Consider the following 16828-nt stretch of genomic DNA (forward strand, 5'->3'; position numbering starts at 1 on the left):
ACACCGAGAAATGAGGGCGGATGACCAAAAGCTTGTTCAAAGAGAAAGTTTTAAGGACCGTCTTGAAGGAGGAAAGAGCGGTAGAGAGGTTTGGGGAGGGAATTCTAGAGCTTAGGGCCTGGCCAGCTAAGGCATGGTCACCAATGGTTGAGCGATTATAATCAGTGATGCTCGAGAGGGCAGAATTAAAGGAGCACTGATATCTCAGGGGGGGGGGGGGGCGGAGGGCAGGGGCAGAGTTGTGGGGCTCATGGAGATTACAGAGATAGGGAGGTGCAAGGCCATTGGGGGTATTGAAAATAAGGACGAGAATTTTGAAATCGAGGCGTTGCTTAACCGCGCACCAATATAGGTCGTCGAGCACAGGGGTGATGGGTAAATGGGATTTGGTGCGAGTTAGGACACAGGCAGCCGAGTTTTGGATGACCTCAAAGTTTATGTAGGGTAGAACGTGGGAGGCCAGCAAGGAGTGCGTTGGAATAGTAAAGTCTAGAGGTAACAAAGGCACAGATGAGGGTTTCAGCAGCGGATATTAAGCGCAAAGCCACCTTGTGTTATGAGGATCAGACAGCATCTCCAAAGCAGATTGGCCCTCCCCTTTGAGAATATAGGGAGTAAAGTATTCCTTTCTAAAATCCGTTTCTTCTGGTGTGAGTCCAAATTTCAGATTTTTGGTGAGTGCAACATTTGTTTGCCGGCCAGTTTTCCAGCCAAGTGTCAGCCTTTGTCTGCCACACACAATTGTTTTATACTGTATACAGCAGGAGAATTGCCACAGAGAAAATAACAGGAGACCCCAAATCTAAAAACCAACCCTCCAAATGGCTCTAGTTAATGTTGATTAAAGAAGAGTCAAAGTGGCAATAAAGTAAAGATGCTCCCACTACAGAGGGAAGTGAGGAAATAAGGAGTATCAGTGACGAGCCTTTGAATGTCGGGTATATTTCCTAAAATGTTCTGACGGATTTCACGAGGAAACTTACGTAACGAAACTCAACAAAAAAGCACAAAATAACAGTCTTTTCAAAACATATTGAAAAGAATAAGCAAGAATATTTAACGGGCTAGTGTCTGGATCAACTTGCTGCCTGTTAGGGACAAATGAAAGAGCTAAAAAAACAGCTCTGCCTCAACCTACAAAAGTAAGTTGCACAATGTGTATATGTAGTGGGGTGAGATTTATGCAAGAAAGAAACAGACAAACCAACCAATGTTCTAAAATCATATACGCTATGACTTTATATCCCCAGTTATTTGATATACGTATGTCCGAAGCAATAGATTCTAACTTATAATTACTACCAGTTTCTAATAGTTATTGCAGTGCAATTAGAGAGATTAAAAACCAAATATTCTCCTTGTTGTTGATCAATACATGTATCCTTTGTTGTAGTGCTGTGAATTGACGCAGCCAGTGTCTGGCATATAAGCGGTGTTCTCATCCAGGTGAGACAGGGGTACAGTGTCTTCTTCATTCACATGCCGATCGAACTCAGACTTCAGAAGTGGCCGCTGATTGTCAGGGAATGCCAAAGAGAAGAGCGCTTCAGGTTCACAAACAAACTTGTACACGTATCGCTCGCCAGCCACCTGTAAACAGCAAAGGCCATTGGAGTACACTGGAGGACACTTATCTGTTCTATACAAGGACAACAGCAATGCTTCACTTCAGAGCTCGATGCTGGCTTCAAAGATAAGAACATAAGAACCTAAGAAATAGGAACAGGAGTAGGCCATACGGCCCCTCAAACCTGCACCGCCATTCAATAAGATCATGGCTGATCTGATCATGGACTCAGCTCCACTTCCTCGCCCATTCCCCATAACCCCTTATCCCCTTATCATTTAAGAAACTGTCTATTTCTGTCTTAAATTTATTCAATGTCCCAGCTTCCACAGCTCTCTGAGGCAGCGAATTCCACAGATCCACAACCCTCTGAGAGAAGAAATTCCTCCTCATCTGAGTTTTAAATGGGCGGCCCCTTATTCTAAGATCATGCCCTCTAGTTCTAGTCTCCCCCATCAGTGGAAACATCCTCTCTGCATCCACCTTGTCAAGCCCCCTCATAATCTTATACGTTTCGATAAGATCACCTCTCATTCTTCTGAATTCCAATGAGTAGGGGCCCGACCTACAATCTTTCCTCATAAGTCAACCCCCTCATCCCCGGAATCAACCTAGTGAATCTTCTCTGAACTGCCTCCAAAGCAAGTATATCCTTTCGTAAATATGGAAACCAAAACTGCACGTAGTATTCCAGGTGTGGCCTCACATAGCTGTAGCAAGACTTCCCTGCTTTTATACTCCATCCCTTTTGCAATAAAGTCCAAGAAACCATTGGCCTTCTTGATCACTTGCTGTACCTGCATACTATCCTTTTGTGTTTCACGCACAAGTACACCCAGGTCCAGCTGTACTGCGGCACTTTGCAATCTTTCTCCATTTAAATAATAACTTGCTCTTTGATTTTTTTCTGCAAAACCGTACATTTTTCAACATTCCATCTGCCAAATTTTTGCCCACTCACTTAGCCTGTCTATGTCCTTTTGCAGATTTTTTGTGTCTCCTCACACATTGGTTTTCCTCCCATCTTTGTATCGTCAGCAAACTTGGCTACGTTACACCTTCTTCCAAGTCGTTAATGTAGATTGTAAATAGTTGGGGTCCCAGCACTGATCTCTGCGGCACCCCACTAGTTACTGGTTGCCAACCAGAGAATGAACCATTTATCCTGACTCTCTGTTCTCTGTTAGTTAGCCAATCCTCTAGCCATGCTAATATATTACCCCCAACCCCGTGAACTTTTATCTTGTGCAGTAACCTTTTATGTGGCACCTTGTCAAATGCCTTCTGAAAGTCCAAATACACCACATCCACTGGTTCCCCTTTATCCGCCCTGTTTGTTGCATCCTCAAAGAACTCAAGCAAATTTGTCAAACATGACAAAGATGCTCTGGTTTAATTCATCACGTCATTTAGTTTGCAAGGTTCCTCCCCCTCCTCCCTTGTAGGTTAATGGTGAAATTAATCTTGCGTGATTGCCAGCAGCCATTTTTCATGTGTGAGTTTCGGCATGAGGGCATAATCTTAGAATAAGGGGCCGCCCAATTAAAACTGAGATGAGGAGAAATTTCTTCTCTCAGAGGGTTGTGGATCTGTGGAAGCTGGGACATTGAAAACATTTAAGACAGAAATAGTCAGTTTCTTTAACGATAAGGGGCTAGGGGGTTATGGGGAGTGGGCAGGGAAGTGGACCTGAGTCCATGATTGGATCAGCCATGATCTTATTGAATGGCGGAGCAGGCTCGAGGGGCCGCATGGCCCACTCCTGCTCCTATTTCTTATGTTCTCATGAGGTTTGGCATGGAGTGCGTCACAGAAAGCCTCAGTCAATTTCCACACAAACATGCAATTTCCAGCTGCATCACTGGGTAGTGAACAGGCGTGAAAGTCTGGATAATTTCACCCCTCTCCAGTACAGGAATGCCAAGGACAATTGTCGTGGCTCAGATGAGATCAGATAACAGCACAGAACAGGGATCTAAGCTGACTCAGTTCCACACCAAGTGGTGCACTTACTTAATGGAAGGCCACCCAATGTTTAAAGCAAGCCCTAGAGTGGAAAGGACATCTACAATAGGTTGCAACATTTTGGCACTTGACCTCAGTTCCTGGGCCAGGGAATTGCCTTTTACCCTTTTCTTTACCCATCAAAAAAAATCATTACTGATACAGTTAGGAAGCAGTCTCAATCCAACTACCAGGGAGTCTATGGTAAGTATGGCACGGGCCAGCCCACTGCAATATGTGTGCGCACTAGGTCCGTGCAGCAGAGCTGGTCTCCAGTCATCTTGGTTATCCTTTGCCACTGGACCAAGACCTGGCTCTGTCAAGCCCGTGTGATGGCTGGTGTGCAACGGTCACCACACGTTAAAAAAATCCACGCACTGGCATCTTCCACCCTTCAAGATTTAGTTCAGGACCTGGAATATTAGGTCCTTCATTGAAACACTTGTGAACTTTTTGGCATGAAAGCAAGTTATCCTCGACTTGAGGGACTGCCTATGATGATGATGATGGTAAGTATAGAAAATAAACGCATTCCATCATGTTTCCAATTTATTTTAAAAAATGCATTTCTTCCATTCTTTTCCCCACCTGACTACTGACCATTGCCTATTCCTGCCAATTTCTCTCCTGGACTCAGTCAGGCAACTGTTAGGTAAACGGGCAGGTTAAGAACTCCAAAAGGACATGCAAGGAAATGTGCAGTTCAGCCATGCAAGGACACTAGGCATCCTGATCCCATCATACAAACACCTCTAACTCTGGAGTTTAAGGGAGGGGGAAGGAGAGTGGAAACATGCTTTCTTTATTAAGATCACAGCTAAAGCTATAGCTTTCTCCCCGATATATTTATCCTGACTACATATCCCTGTCCTTTTGTTCTCCCCTAACCCCACCCCTCCTGACAAGATGGATCACTCTGCAACCTTGCTGCACCCCTACATAAAGTCCCAGATAAACCATGCTGAAATTCACTCAATTATGATATAGGAGATTCAAATATGGGAGATTAAATTGAAAGCCAAGACTCACTGGGCTGCAAAGCCAGCGTTCTCCTTGGTGTAAGCGTTGCAGCGGGTCTGTGACCTGGCTCCTGGGAACTGTAGTCTTGTTCGGTGATGTGCAACAGAACATGTTGCAGTCCGAGATGAAAATTGGTGTCAGGAGACCTCCAAAGGTAGAGGGTTAGCTAGCTGGGCAGGGACCAGGAGGCTTAGAGGATTGTCATGCTAGTTGTGGAAGGGGCGGGAGGGAGGGGAAGAATTATTGGGGCTATGTTTATAGACAAGCATTTTTTTCTAAATATTTTATGTAGAATTACACAGAATGTACAGCACAGAAACAGGCCATTCGGCCCAACAAGTCCATGCTGCCATATATACTCCACTCAAGCATCCTCCCATCTTTCTTCATCTATCAGCAAAACCCTCTATTCCCATCTCCCATATATGCTTATCTAGCTTCCCTTTAAATGCAGCTATACTATTCGCTTCAACCACTTCCTGTGGTAGCGAGTTCCACATTCTTACCACCCTCTGGGTAAAGAAGTTTCTTCTGAATTCCCTATTTGATTTCTTGGTGACTATCTTAAATTGATGGCCTCTCGTTTTGCTCTTCCCCACAAGTGGAAACACTCTCTCTGTATCTACTCGATCAAAACCTTTCATAATTTTAAAGACCTCTATTAGGTCTCCCCTCAGCCTTCTCTTTTCAAGAGAAAAGAGACCCAGCCTGTTCATCCTTTCCTGATAAGTCTATCCTCACAGTAAATCTTTTTTGCACCCTCCCCAGTGCCTCTATGTCCGATATTATACATTTTATTTTTAGGGCTATATAGTGGGTCTTCAATGTTTAACTCATAAATAAGAAAATTGACAGTCTCGACAGTCTTGATGCAGACACTAGTCATGATAAGCAAGGAATTTCATCATAAAGATGCTTATTTTAATAATTGTATTAAACTAACCTTTTGCATAATGCCCTTCTCATAATAGTAGCGAAGGGAACGGCTAAGTTTATCATAGTTCATGGCTGGTCTGTTCTTTTGCATTCCCCAAAGCCTTGCCACCTGTAAAATCAAATCAAATCATTGGTACAATGTATGCACAAAGAATGAATGATTCTGGTTTTCCCTATTAAATTATGGACGAGAAGCATCAGAACTGTTCTATTGTTATGTGGACAATGAGTTCTTCTCTGTGGTCCAACTTTGTGAACTCAGAAGTTTGTGTAGGTTTAATCACCTCAGCAACACTGAAGTACTGTCATCAAATAGGATAATAAAGCAGACCACCTGGGGCCTAGCTACAGGCTATAGGAACTAAAACATCTGTCTACATTCACCTGGTAGGTTAGAATTTTGGATCTGCTGAAGAGACAACTCGAAATGTTAACCATCTTTTTTCTTAAAGACGTACATTTATATAGCTCCTTTCACGACCACCGGACATTTCAAAGCACTTTACAGCCAATGAAGTACTTTTGGAGTGTAGTCACTGTTGTAATGTGGAAAACGCAGCAGCCAATTTGCGCACAGCAAGCTCCCACAAACAGCAATATGATAATGACTAGATAATCTGTTTTAGTTACATTGATTGAGGGATAAATATTGGCCAGGACCCCAGGGATAACACCTCTGCTCTTCTTTGAAAAAGTGCCACAGGATCTTTGGAGAGAGCAGATGGGGCCTCAATTTAACATCTCATCCGAAAGACGGCACCTCCGACAGTGCAGTACTCCCTCAGTACTGCACTGGAGTGTCAGCCTGGATTTACATGCTCAAGTCGCTGGAGTGGGACTTGAACTCACAACCTTCTGACTCAGAGGCGAGTGTGCTACCAACTGAGACAAAGCTGATACTGTTGATGTACCTTTTGTATATTTCCAGCCTTTTTTGTTTCCTTTCAGGTTGCCAACATTTGCGGATTTAAAAGAATACACTTGGTGCTTTTAAGTATTGTTGTACCCTGCTGAGCTGGATACCCACGAAAAACTTTCGATAATAAGTGTTGCCCTCACTTTCATGGTATGAGTAGAATATTACATTACTGTCACTTAGGGAAAATATCTGCCTGTGGTGTGACCGACATAACCAACCCACATGACCGTGGGTTTATGAGGCCGAATCGCTTTGAGAATATTTTCTATATCCCACAGATCAATATAGTTAATGTAACAGCATCTGAAAAAAAGGAAGATTTGCATTTAAATAACGCCTTTCACAACCACTGGGTATCCCAAAGCCCTTTACCGCCAATAAAGTATTTTTTAAGTGTAGTCACTGTTGTAACGTAGGTCTGTGCAGAAATCATCACATCTAGATATGATCTGGAGATCAAAGAACCAACAGACTGCTAAAACCACAGCTATTAAAAGCATGGGTGGCCAACAACAAGATATGAATATGAATCTTGGGCAGCAAGACATTCGTTGAGAGGATAAATTATCGGAAGTGTCACATTGAACATTAACATGGCAGGTCAGGTTAATCGTACAAAACTAATGCAAAGGGGCTGTGAGCTAATGTGCCTGGGACAGTAAAATGACGTCAGTGCTGCTGGGTTAGAGAAAAGAGAAAAGCAAATCTGCTGACTCCAGCTATCCATGGCACTTGCTGCAAGTGTGGGTTTGGCTGTAAAATTGTCTGCCGACACTCACTATCAAGGCTCAGCCATAATGAGTGGTCACTTGGGTAAGATACTGGATAGCAATCGACACCTATGGAACCAGAACCCTGCAAGGAGTTGAGACAAGGGAGAATATTAACATGGGGCAACAAATTACAACGGAAGAGATGGCAGGAATCGCTCAGTGGTTGGGAACAGAAGCAGCAATTCAACACTACGTCTAAGAAATGGCAAGTTAGGTGAAGGCAATAGTTAGCGCTCATTGTATGCAAAGAACTGTCTTCAAGATGCTGTTAAATTAATTATATTCATCTGTGGGATATAGAAAATATTCTCAAAGTGATTTGGCCTCATAAACCCATGGTCATGTGCGTTGGATATGTAAGCCACAGCACAAGCAGATATCAAGAATAATTTTCTCCTTCAAATTTTATTCCTTGCTTCCGTCCTCTCATGAAAGCACCACCTGGGGTGCAGTTTGATGGGTTTGCCTAGCTGTCCAATATCTCAGGCAAAGGACCATACTTCAGGTGTGGCCCTGGACAGTGAGTGGTCTTGGCTATTGACCACTAGGTCATTAATATTACCCACAGCTACAATGAACACATTGTAACGGAGTTGGTTACGTTACGGGTGTTTTAACAATCTTTGGTGAATAAACAGGGGTCAGCATTATCATTCACCTCTACCTGTCCCCCTAAAAGAACAGTACAAATTTAGATGTTCCAAGGGTTAAACCATTTTAGTGCATTAACCAGCGTACCATCAAGTATTCGTTTAACAATATGCCCCTGAATGTATGATGTTCTCTGTAAGCTTTGAGCACCAAGGGAGATTAACTTTCTTAAATGGAGTCATCAATTACACATTTGACACTAATGGGCATGTCACTGATCTTATCAGTTTATTGCTTTGATGTAAATGTTATGATTTTTCAACTGTCAGCACCTGGCCCTGGGTAGAGAATGATGCCATTTCTATATCAGCAAATAAAGGTGATGCATAGCCAGCAGAAAAGCAATAGCTCATCATGGGTTATGTGTGGGCCCCAGGCCTAAGTGTAAAGGCAGACTGTGCAATGTTAGCAACTAGTGGTATCTCCGCTATTGGCTTAGTGAGTAGGTGCGGAACTGAGCCAAGCAGCTCAGGAAGGACCCGGGGCCAATTGCCTATGTGCGAAGATAGTTCGGGGGTGAAATTGCCCTTCAGACAAAGACCCGTTAGCGCCTTTAAGAGGCGGCAACAGGGCTGTAAGGCCTTCCCAACCGGGGGTAGGCGGTGGGGCTGACCCATGGCGGCAGGAACGGTTTCCGCTACGGCCCATGTTTCTGCCCCGCCCGGCGCGCCGACTCGTCTTCCTCCCCGCGGGGGAAATTGCACCCCCCCCCCCCCCACTCCCCGGGAGTGCGGCGGCTGTCAGTCAGTGCCCCTGACAGCTTTGCGCGGCAGGAAGCCTTTAAGGGGAGGGCACACCGCCGAGGCTGCCATTTTGTTTTAATTGTCGGCCGACTCGTGACTCGGCCTGACAATGGCGGCCGCCGGTTAACTGGGCCTCGCAGCCTCCTTCCCCTTTAAGCGAAGGGACGTTGCGGCTCGCCTGCGTGACATGGCAACCCGTGTCGCGATGACGTCATCACCGCCGCGCTGATGGACACCGCCTCAGTCCCGACCCGATCCCACACAATTAAAGACCTGGATTTTCCAGCTCGTCCCTCCGACTCCCGCTGGCCGCTAAATTTCTGGCTAATTCCAAGTTCTCGCTGAAGGCAATTTCGGCTCCTTCATCTCAGTAAGGACCCTGTTCTGAAGCCTTGGGCTAGGGAGAAAAGAAATTCCCTGAGAATTCCCACTTCTCCTGGCTATCCAGAAAGTGCATTTGTGCAGACAGAATGAGTCAAGGCTGTGATGCATGCCCACAGTTGAATAGCCTGCCTATGCGCACAGTCTCGGTTCTCACAGTGGCTTTTTTGGTAGAATACCAGCAAAAGCAAGCGCCTTTGGAAAGGAGAAGGGAGAAATCTTCGTACAAGAGGAGGAAGACCCCTTAAATCACAAGTGGTCAGGCATTAATTAATGTGCTAAATGGCAGGCACGTCAGTGATTCCAACATTACAGTGCAGTGTGGACACTTGCCCCGCCGGAAAGCAGGAAAACATTCCAAGGGTACATCGTCACTAAGCCTTTTCTATTGCTTTCCAACAGCCACCTCGGCAGCATCGCAAACAGAGTCTTCGGGAGAATCTGACAACTATATGCATCGGAAATAAGTGGCCTGGTGAGATGAAAATGGGAGAAAAACTAGCGACTGTAAAGAAAGAAAGAAAAAGACATGGATTTATATAGCACTTTTCACGACCACCGGATGTCTCAAAGCGTTTTACAGCCAATGAAGTACCTTTGAGTGTAGTCACTGTTGTAATGTGGGAAACGCAGCAGCCAATTTGCGCACAAGCAAGCTCCCACAAACAGCAATGTGATAATGACCAGATCATCTTTTTTTGTTATGTTGATTGAGGGATATTGGCCAGGACACCGGGGATAACTCCCCTGCTCTTCTTCGAAATAATGCCACGGGATCTTTTACGTCCACCTGAGAAAGTAGACGGGGCTTCTGTTAAACGTCTCATCCGAAAGACGGCACCTCCGACAGTGCAGCACTCCCTCAGCACTGCACTAAAGGACTATCATGCTTGACGCAGTTCCATGGATACCAGTCATCATCAAGTGGCCATTCTTTGGGTCGTGTCACCGGCTGTTCAACCTTTAGGCATCACAGCCGAGCTCAAGCCTATCCTTGGCTGATATCCACACCCCTGTGTTTGCCAGCAGAGACCACTGGATAGACACTAGGACTGAGCTCCACAACTAATTCCTCCCCTCCCTCCTCGAGCCCCCATTAACTGGCTCCCTGCGAGTGTCGCAAAATCAGTGAGCTACTGGAGGACAGAAAATGTTCTTGAGTAGAACGTACTGAGGAAGACTAGAACTAGAGGGTACGATCTTTGAATAAGGGGCCGTCCATTTAAAACAGATGAGAAATTTCTTCTCTCAGAGGGTTGTAAATCTGTGGAATTCGCTGCCTCAGAGAGCTGTCGAAGCTGGGACATTGGATAAATTTAAGACAGAAATAGATAGTTTCTTAAACGATAAGGGGATAAGGGGTTATGAGGAGCGGGCGGGGAAGTGGAGCTGAGTCCATGATCAGATCAGCCATGATCTTATTGAATGGTGGAGCCGTCTCGAGGGGCCGTATGGCCTACTCCTGCTCCTATTTCTTATGTTCTTATGTACAGGGAGGAGCCAAATGACCAGCACAAGGAATTGCATAGCATTCACAGAAAATCAGCTGACACTCAGCGTTTGGGCTGTAAAGGGCCACATGGACGAGGTACTGGAGGAGTGTGAGCAGCTGCGGAACTACGCCCTGAACAGTGAACAATTGTCAGCAGAGGATAGAAAACTGTGCACGCAGCTTTAGGTGGATGGTGACTAATTAATGGGCAAAGGTATCCATATGTGCTTAGCTTTTATAGGCAATCCTGATCTGAGCGGACCATTTCTTGACAAACTACTTAAATGGAATCATTTATCAGAATTTAACTGTGTATTTTATTTCATGGTCTGAAAGTTCCTGCTCGAAAATTCAAATTTACATTCATTAATAATCATTTCAGATATCTCTATGTTCTCTCCTTGTCCTGAAGAAATGTATTTGAAATATTACATTATAATGGGTATTATAAATCAAGTAGAAAGCTAGCTAATCAAGTTGCAGTCTTGGCAAGTCTACCCTCTATAATGAAACTTCGCAAGAGTACCTTTCAGTTGTTCTGTTCTAATCAGACCATCCGAGCTTTAAACAGCACTGCTGGGAAAATCGGCACTGTTGCACGCAAATCCCAAGGTGGGAAAATCAGCGGCATTGTCAGTTCTTAATGGAAATTGGCAGATAATCAAGTCTCCAAATTGCACTGATGAATGTTGCTCTGACTGATGCCGCTGCCTCTCCCCACCCTCCTGGCCCAGGGCGCGTCGAGCAGCACTCAGCTCTGTTACTCCAGCCAGCAAATCAAATGATGCTGCAACAGTTGATCTATCAATGGATCTGCTTCGTAGATATCCCCCAGTGCACCCACCTGCAACACTGACCGATGGGATACATCACAGAATCAATCAATACATTTTATTAATTAAGTGGGGGGAGATTTAGAGGGGAAATTTCTTCACTCAAAGAGGGCGATGGGGGGGTCTGGAACCCACTGCCTGAAAGGGCGGTAGAGGCAGAAACCCTCACCACATTTAAAAAGTACTTGGATGTGCACTTGAAGTGCTGTAACCTACAGGGTTACAGACCAAGAACTGGAAAGCGGGATTAGGCTGGATAGCTCTTGGTCGGCCGGCGCGGACATGATGGGCCAAAATGGCTTCCTACCGTGCTGTAAATGTCTATGATTCTAATAAACCTCCCCTCCCCCGACACCGAGCACATGGGCCGCCCAGCTACGGAGGTGAGCGAATGTGTGACTAATGGCAACACGTAATCAAAGGTTCGCTGTAACATCTGGATCTACAAGGTGGACAACCTGAGAAGATTCCCGCCCCCACCCCCTGCCCGCCCTTTAGCCCTAAATTAAACAGATGCTTACTCTATTTTTTTTGTTGTGCTTCCAAGAATCAGCAGTCTCCATACCGGTTTCCCAGTTTACAATGGAAATGGAAGAATTTGTTTTAGAAAACTGGGAGCCATTAGCAGTGCAAATTGGGAATTTAGGCACAATAGGTTGGAAATCTGGGGAGTGCGTGGCCAAATTCCCAAGATGCACTCTTAGCAGATGCCATTTTGTAAAGTTTGTCTTCGATTGTTTATACAAAGCCTCTGGAACCAGATTTGTTGATTTTGGACCTGCCTCAAAATGCAGAGTAGCAGAGTGTGAATTGCAAGATCAGAGCAAGTGTAATCTATGATTTAGAATTGAACCCCAGAAAGTCTGTTTGTTTAAAAGCTGAATTTTGTACCACTTCTCTTTAAACTATAGTTTAAAATTCAGTTTAAGCATTCTTCCTATACAGTCAGGATTGTGCTCAAATATTTGAGATTCAGGCCAATGATATATGTGAGATATTTGACATTGTCACATTATCTCAGTTGCGATTTTGGCTGACAGTGTGATTTTCATTGTAATTGATTCATTTTCCAGTGCTAAGCTGGTTATAATGGCTCCCTCCTCGAGTCTGTTTTGGCTCTTACAAGGGTGACATCATAACCGAGCAAAAATCAATGGTAAACTTTGAAAAAGGCTTGCTTTTAATTATTCTTGAAAATTAAACAGTTTGAAATTCAAACTACATTTCTTTTTGAGAGAGTGATAGATTGAGCTAGCTCTCTCACATACAGAAACAAACGCCTGGAACAGATTCTGTGCAGGTTAGAGGAGGTTAAAAACTCTGGCGTAATTTAAGAACCAGTTGGCTGCTGTGTGGGGGTGGGAGAACACTATCAGGCTCTTTCCAGATGGATAAGCAAGCACCAGGCCGAATGGCCTTCCTCAACTGTATCTATCTTGCACCTCCCTTTGCAGTGTCAGCTGTGGCTCAGTGGGTAGCACCCTCACCTCTGAGTCAGAAGGTTATGGGTTCAAGTACCACGCTAGAGACTGGAGCACAAAAATCTAGGCTGACATGCCAGCGCTGCACTGTTGGAGGTGCTGTCTTTTGGATGCGATGTTAAACCAAGGTGCTCTCAGGTGGATGTAAAAGATCCCATGGCAGTATTTTGAAGAAGAGCAGGGGAGTTATCCCTTGTGTCCTGGTAAATATTTATCCCTCAATCAACATCACATAATACAGAAAATCTATCATTGCTGTGGTGCAAGTTGGTTGCTGCATTTCCTACATTACAACAGTGATTGCACTTCAAAAAATACTTCATTGCGATCTTTGCATTCTTTCTTTCTTTCTTTCTTTCATCACCTTTCTTTAACTAAGCTACTCTATAATTAGTTGCAAGAAGTTATAGAGAAAGCCCAACATTTTTCGCCACAGACTGGCTTTTGGAATATTTATTTGGAATGATCTAACTGCTCACCGTAATGTTATCAACATAGATAATATATTATGGCTGTTCTAAGTCCCTAATGTACAGCGATACATTGGCAGGTAGTGTGCAAGTGAGCTCTGCCAGGCCCTGTCCAATCATTTCTTTATTATTTCTTTCAAATGTGTATTTTCTTTTCAATCTATATCTGTTTTATTTAAAAGTTTTGCCAATGTGCATGTTTCCTGTAAGTGTCACACTTACCTCCTGTAACGGGGCTTGCTGCGTCCAATCCCCTCAGTTTTTCCACGATGTCTCTCTACCACGTTTTTCTGTCATGCTTAAAACTCTCTCCCAGCTGCTGCTCTTCTCTATCACTACTGCTCCCCCGCTGTAAGCACAATCAGACCCCCACCTCAAGCACCGAGGATCCCACCCAGATACCAAAAAGGGCATTCTCAGTTATTGCTGGAAATCACCTTAAAATTCTTCAAATGTTTAAAAGCAGCGAAAGCACCCGTGATCTATTGTAAGCTGGTTCCTGGTAATCGCTGGCAATGCAGCTTTATAGGGATTGCAGGTGAACAAGTTAGGCCTTCAAGTTTGGGGTTGCGGGTCCAATCTGGGCAGAGTGGGTTCTGGTCAAAGAAAGAAAGTGTGATGGTAGAGAGGTGGCATTGGAGGGGGAGAGGGGATTTACTTATAGGTTTCCACCTGGGGTTGTGTTTTGAATAATACAGGTTCATCCAGGTCATGCTGGGGAAATACTTTAAAGAAATCCACCCCCCACCAATACCATGCCCCTCAACTCAAATACCCATAACGTTCCCAATTCCAAGCTCCCTCCTACTGTCTCTCACTGCTTCTACTCCCGGCTGAGCTCTCATATCGTCTATGCTCCCCTATGCCGACCAACCCTTGAAAAAAAATCCTAGCATCGTACTTTTGACAGCAGAACTCTGTAAACCCCCTCCCCTGCCATCCCATGACTGACATGTCCCAAGTTCTCCCTCCCACTACTACCATGCCCAGTAGCCTCTCCAACACCCTGGGACACCCCTTCACATTCCTCCTGCACGCAAAGGCTCTCCCTGGTGCCACATCCAGACAACCCTTCCACTCCTATCAGACCCTGGTATCTCTTTCCTAGTGCTTTCGTACATCACAACAGCCCCTTCCAATGCTCCTTGCCAATCTCCCAGACCCATACACTCTTTCCAATGCTACCATACCCATAACCCTCAGCCACAAACTGCAGGACCATCCAATTAAACTGTATAGCTCCGTGATGGCCATATGTTGTTCCTATAAACCGGATATAGGCAATACAATTGACTATATAGTTTAAACAAACTTTTAGTGGTGATCAAGGCCAGTGATTTATAATTTCTACACAAATATACACAAAATGATATCTTGAGTTCAATCATTAACACTCCCAGATTACTTCAACAAAAACACAATTTCACTTAAATCACTGGGATAAAATAGCAACTCGCCATAAGCAAAGCCACAGGAGATTTGTCAAAATATATTTTTAATAGTTTAAAATGTTGTCTGTTCCATCTACCCATCTGATGTCTCATACATGAGATCTCTGATTGGTTCAAGGAAGGCTCATGTTGGAGCCATGTCTTTGAATCCCACCGCAAACTCTGAACACTTGCCAACAATTCCCCCTTCGTGGCCACTGTCTCGAGCTGAACCAGACTGTTCACAATCCCGGCGTCCGATTCAACCTCAGGCTGAGCTTCTGACCCCATGATTCTCATCTTCACAAAGACCACCAATAACATCGCCTGTATCCACCCCTATCTCAGCCCATCCACTGAAACCCTCATCCATGTCTTTGTCATCTCCAGACTGACTATTCCAATGTTCCTCTTGGCCAACTTCCCATCCTCTGCAAACATCAGCTCATCCAAAACTCTGCTGCCTGTGTCTTATCCCACCCCGGGTCCCGCTCATCCATTACCCCTGTCCTCGCAGACCTACGCTGGCTCCCAGTCCCACTGTGCCTTAAATTTAAAGATCTCATCCTTGTGTTTAAATCCCTTCCTGGCCTCGCCCCTCCCCATCTCTAACCTCCTCCAGCTTTGCAGCCCCTACCCTGCCCCCACCCGGACCTTGGTTCCTCTAACTCAGGCTTCTTGTGCAACCCCTCATCTCTTTGCCCCATCATTGATGCCTGTGCCTTTCGGCCCCATGCTCTGGAAACCCCTTCCTAAACCTCTCTGCCTCTCCAGCACCCTCTCCTCCTTTGAGCCTCTTTAAAACTCACTTCTTTGATCAGGCTTTAGTCAACCCTCCTAACATCTCCTTCTTTGGCACAGCATTGAAGCTCTGTGACGCACTATTTGATGACTTTCTACATTAAAGGCCAGTTGTTCTTTCCAATGTTTGGCCCAGCCAACACATGAAAGAGACAAGCATTAGCTTATCTGCAGATCACCTGGACGCCCACTGCCAGCCCCACGACCACCTACACTTCCTGCCTCTACCTCCTCAGGCATCCCACTACTACCCTCGATTTTCTCGTGATCTAGAGTTCCCACTTGCACTTGCATGCCGTTAATTCCATGCCCTGTCTCCCTTTGCAGCAGTAGCCACTCCTTGGCCTCATGCTGCTGCTTGATCCCCAGTCTGTCTCGGCTGCTCCTTTGCAATGGCTTCCAGACTTTTGTTCCTTAACCCATGAGCAATGCCTCGGAAAATGTGCTACTTGTCTTCCAAGAAGAAAAATCTTCAACCTATTGTCTCACCTCTTCTGGCTCAACAAGTTTGAATTCCATGCCTCGGCCTGTCCAAGCAATGAAGTTGGAGTTGGATGGATCATCCAGGAGTGCAACTAGGAACTGCCACAGCTGGAGAGAACCCCGACGCTGGTATAAAGGACCCTCGCGATAGGTATTGACTTCTTGTTTGATATCATCTGTCAAATGAAAACAAAATACTAAGTCCACCTTGCTCAGTGAAATCTCCAGACAGACGAACAATATTATATTGTGAGCTGTCATGTAACAGATCAAGTAACATACCAATAGTTGGCTTTTCCTTTGTGTACAGAGCTAGTCTGTGCATTTATTTATTGAGAAACCTAGGTGCAGGGCAAAGGTCCAGAGAGCAAGGCAGCCTATGGTCGAAAAGAACACGAGACAGGACGAGATAAATTAAGCAATAGTGATTAGGTGACACTAAGCTTGGTTGTTTTTTTAAACCATGTAGATTATAGGAGGAGGTATACAGAGGGATGGATGTCAGCAGTTCTACAGTTTTGAGGTCCTAGGAACGAATGATTTAGAGTAGGAGACAACAAGTACTTATTGAATTGATATAGTGCCTTTAACATTGAAAACGTGCCAAGGCACTTCGCAGAGAAATAAAGGAGCCAATGCTGAGCCATGGGAGAGGGGTTAGGGGAGACAAGTTCTGAGAAGGATAGAAAAATCGAGAGGCGGAGCAGTTTTAGGAAGAAGGTCCAGTCAGTGTGGCCGAGGTGATTGAAAGCCACAACACCGATAATGTGACGCAGTGACAGGGATGAAATGCAGAGGAGGGGAGAGGCAGAGGACCAGAAGGTGTGGGGATGGGTGTAAGTCT

General features: G+C 45.0%; 1 protein-coding gene across 1 annotated transcript in view; it reads right to left on the bottom strand.

The window, feature by feature from the left end:
* Positions 1-233: 233 nt before the first annotated feature.
* Positions 234-16828, bottom strand: part of etv4 (ETS variant transcription factor 4) — a 113880-nt gene continuing 97285 nt past the window's right edge. The window contains exons 11-13 of the mRNA XM_070864001.1: positions 15991-16160; positions 5535-5636; positions 234-1590 (exon numbers count right to left, since the gene is read on the bottom strand). Coding sequence (XP_070720102.1) covers positions 1369-1590; positions 5535-5636; positions 15991-16160 — 494 coding nt within the window. The 3' untranslated portion in view covers positions 234-1368. The remainder of the gene's footprint in view (positions 1591-5534; positions 5637-15990; positions 16161-16828) is intronic.

The sequence above is a fragment of the Pristiophorus japonicus genome, chromosome 21 (assembly GCF_044704955.1).
Source record: "Pristiophorus japonicus isolate sPriJap1 chromosome 21, sPriJap1.hap1, whole genome shotgun sequence".
Taxonomy (NCBI): Eukaryota; Metazoa; Chordata; class Chondrichthyes; family Pristiophoridae; genus Pristiophorus; species Pristiophorus japonicus.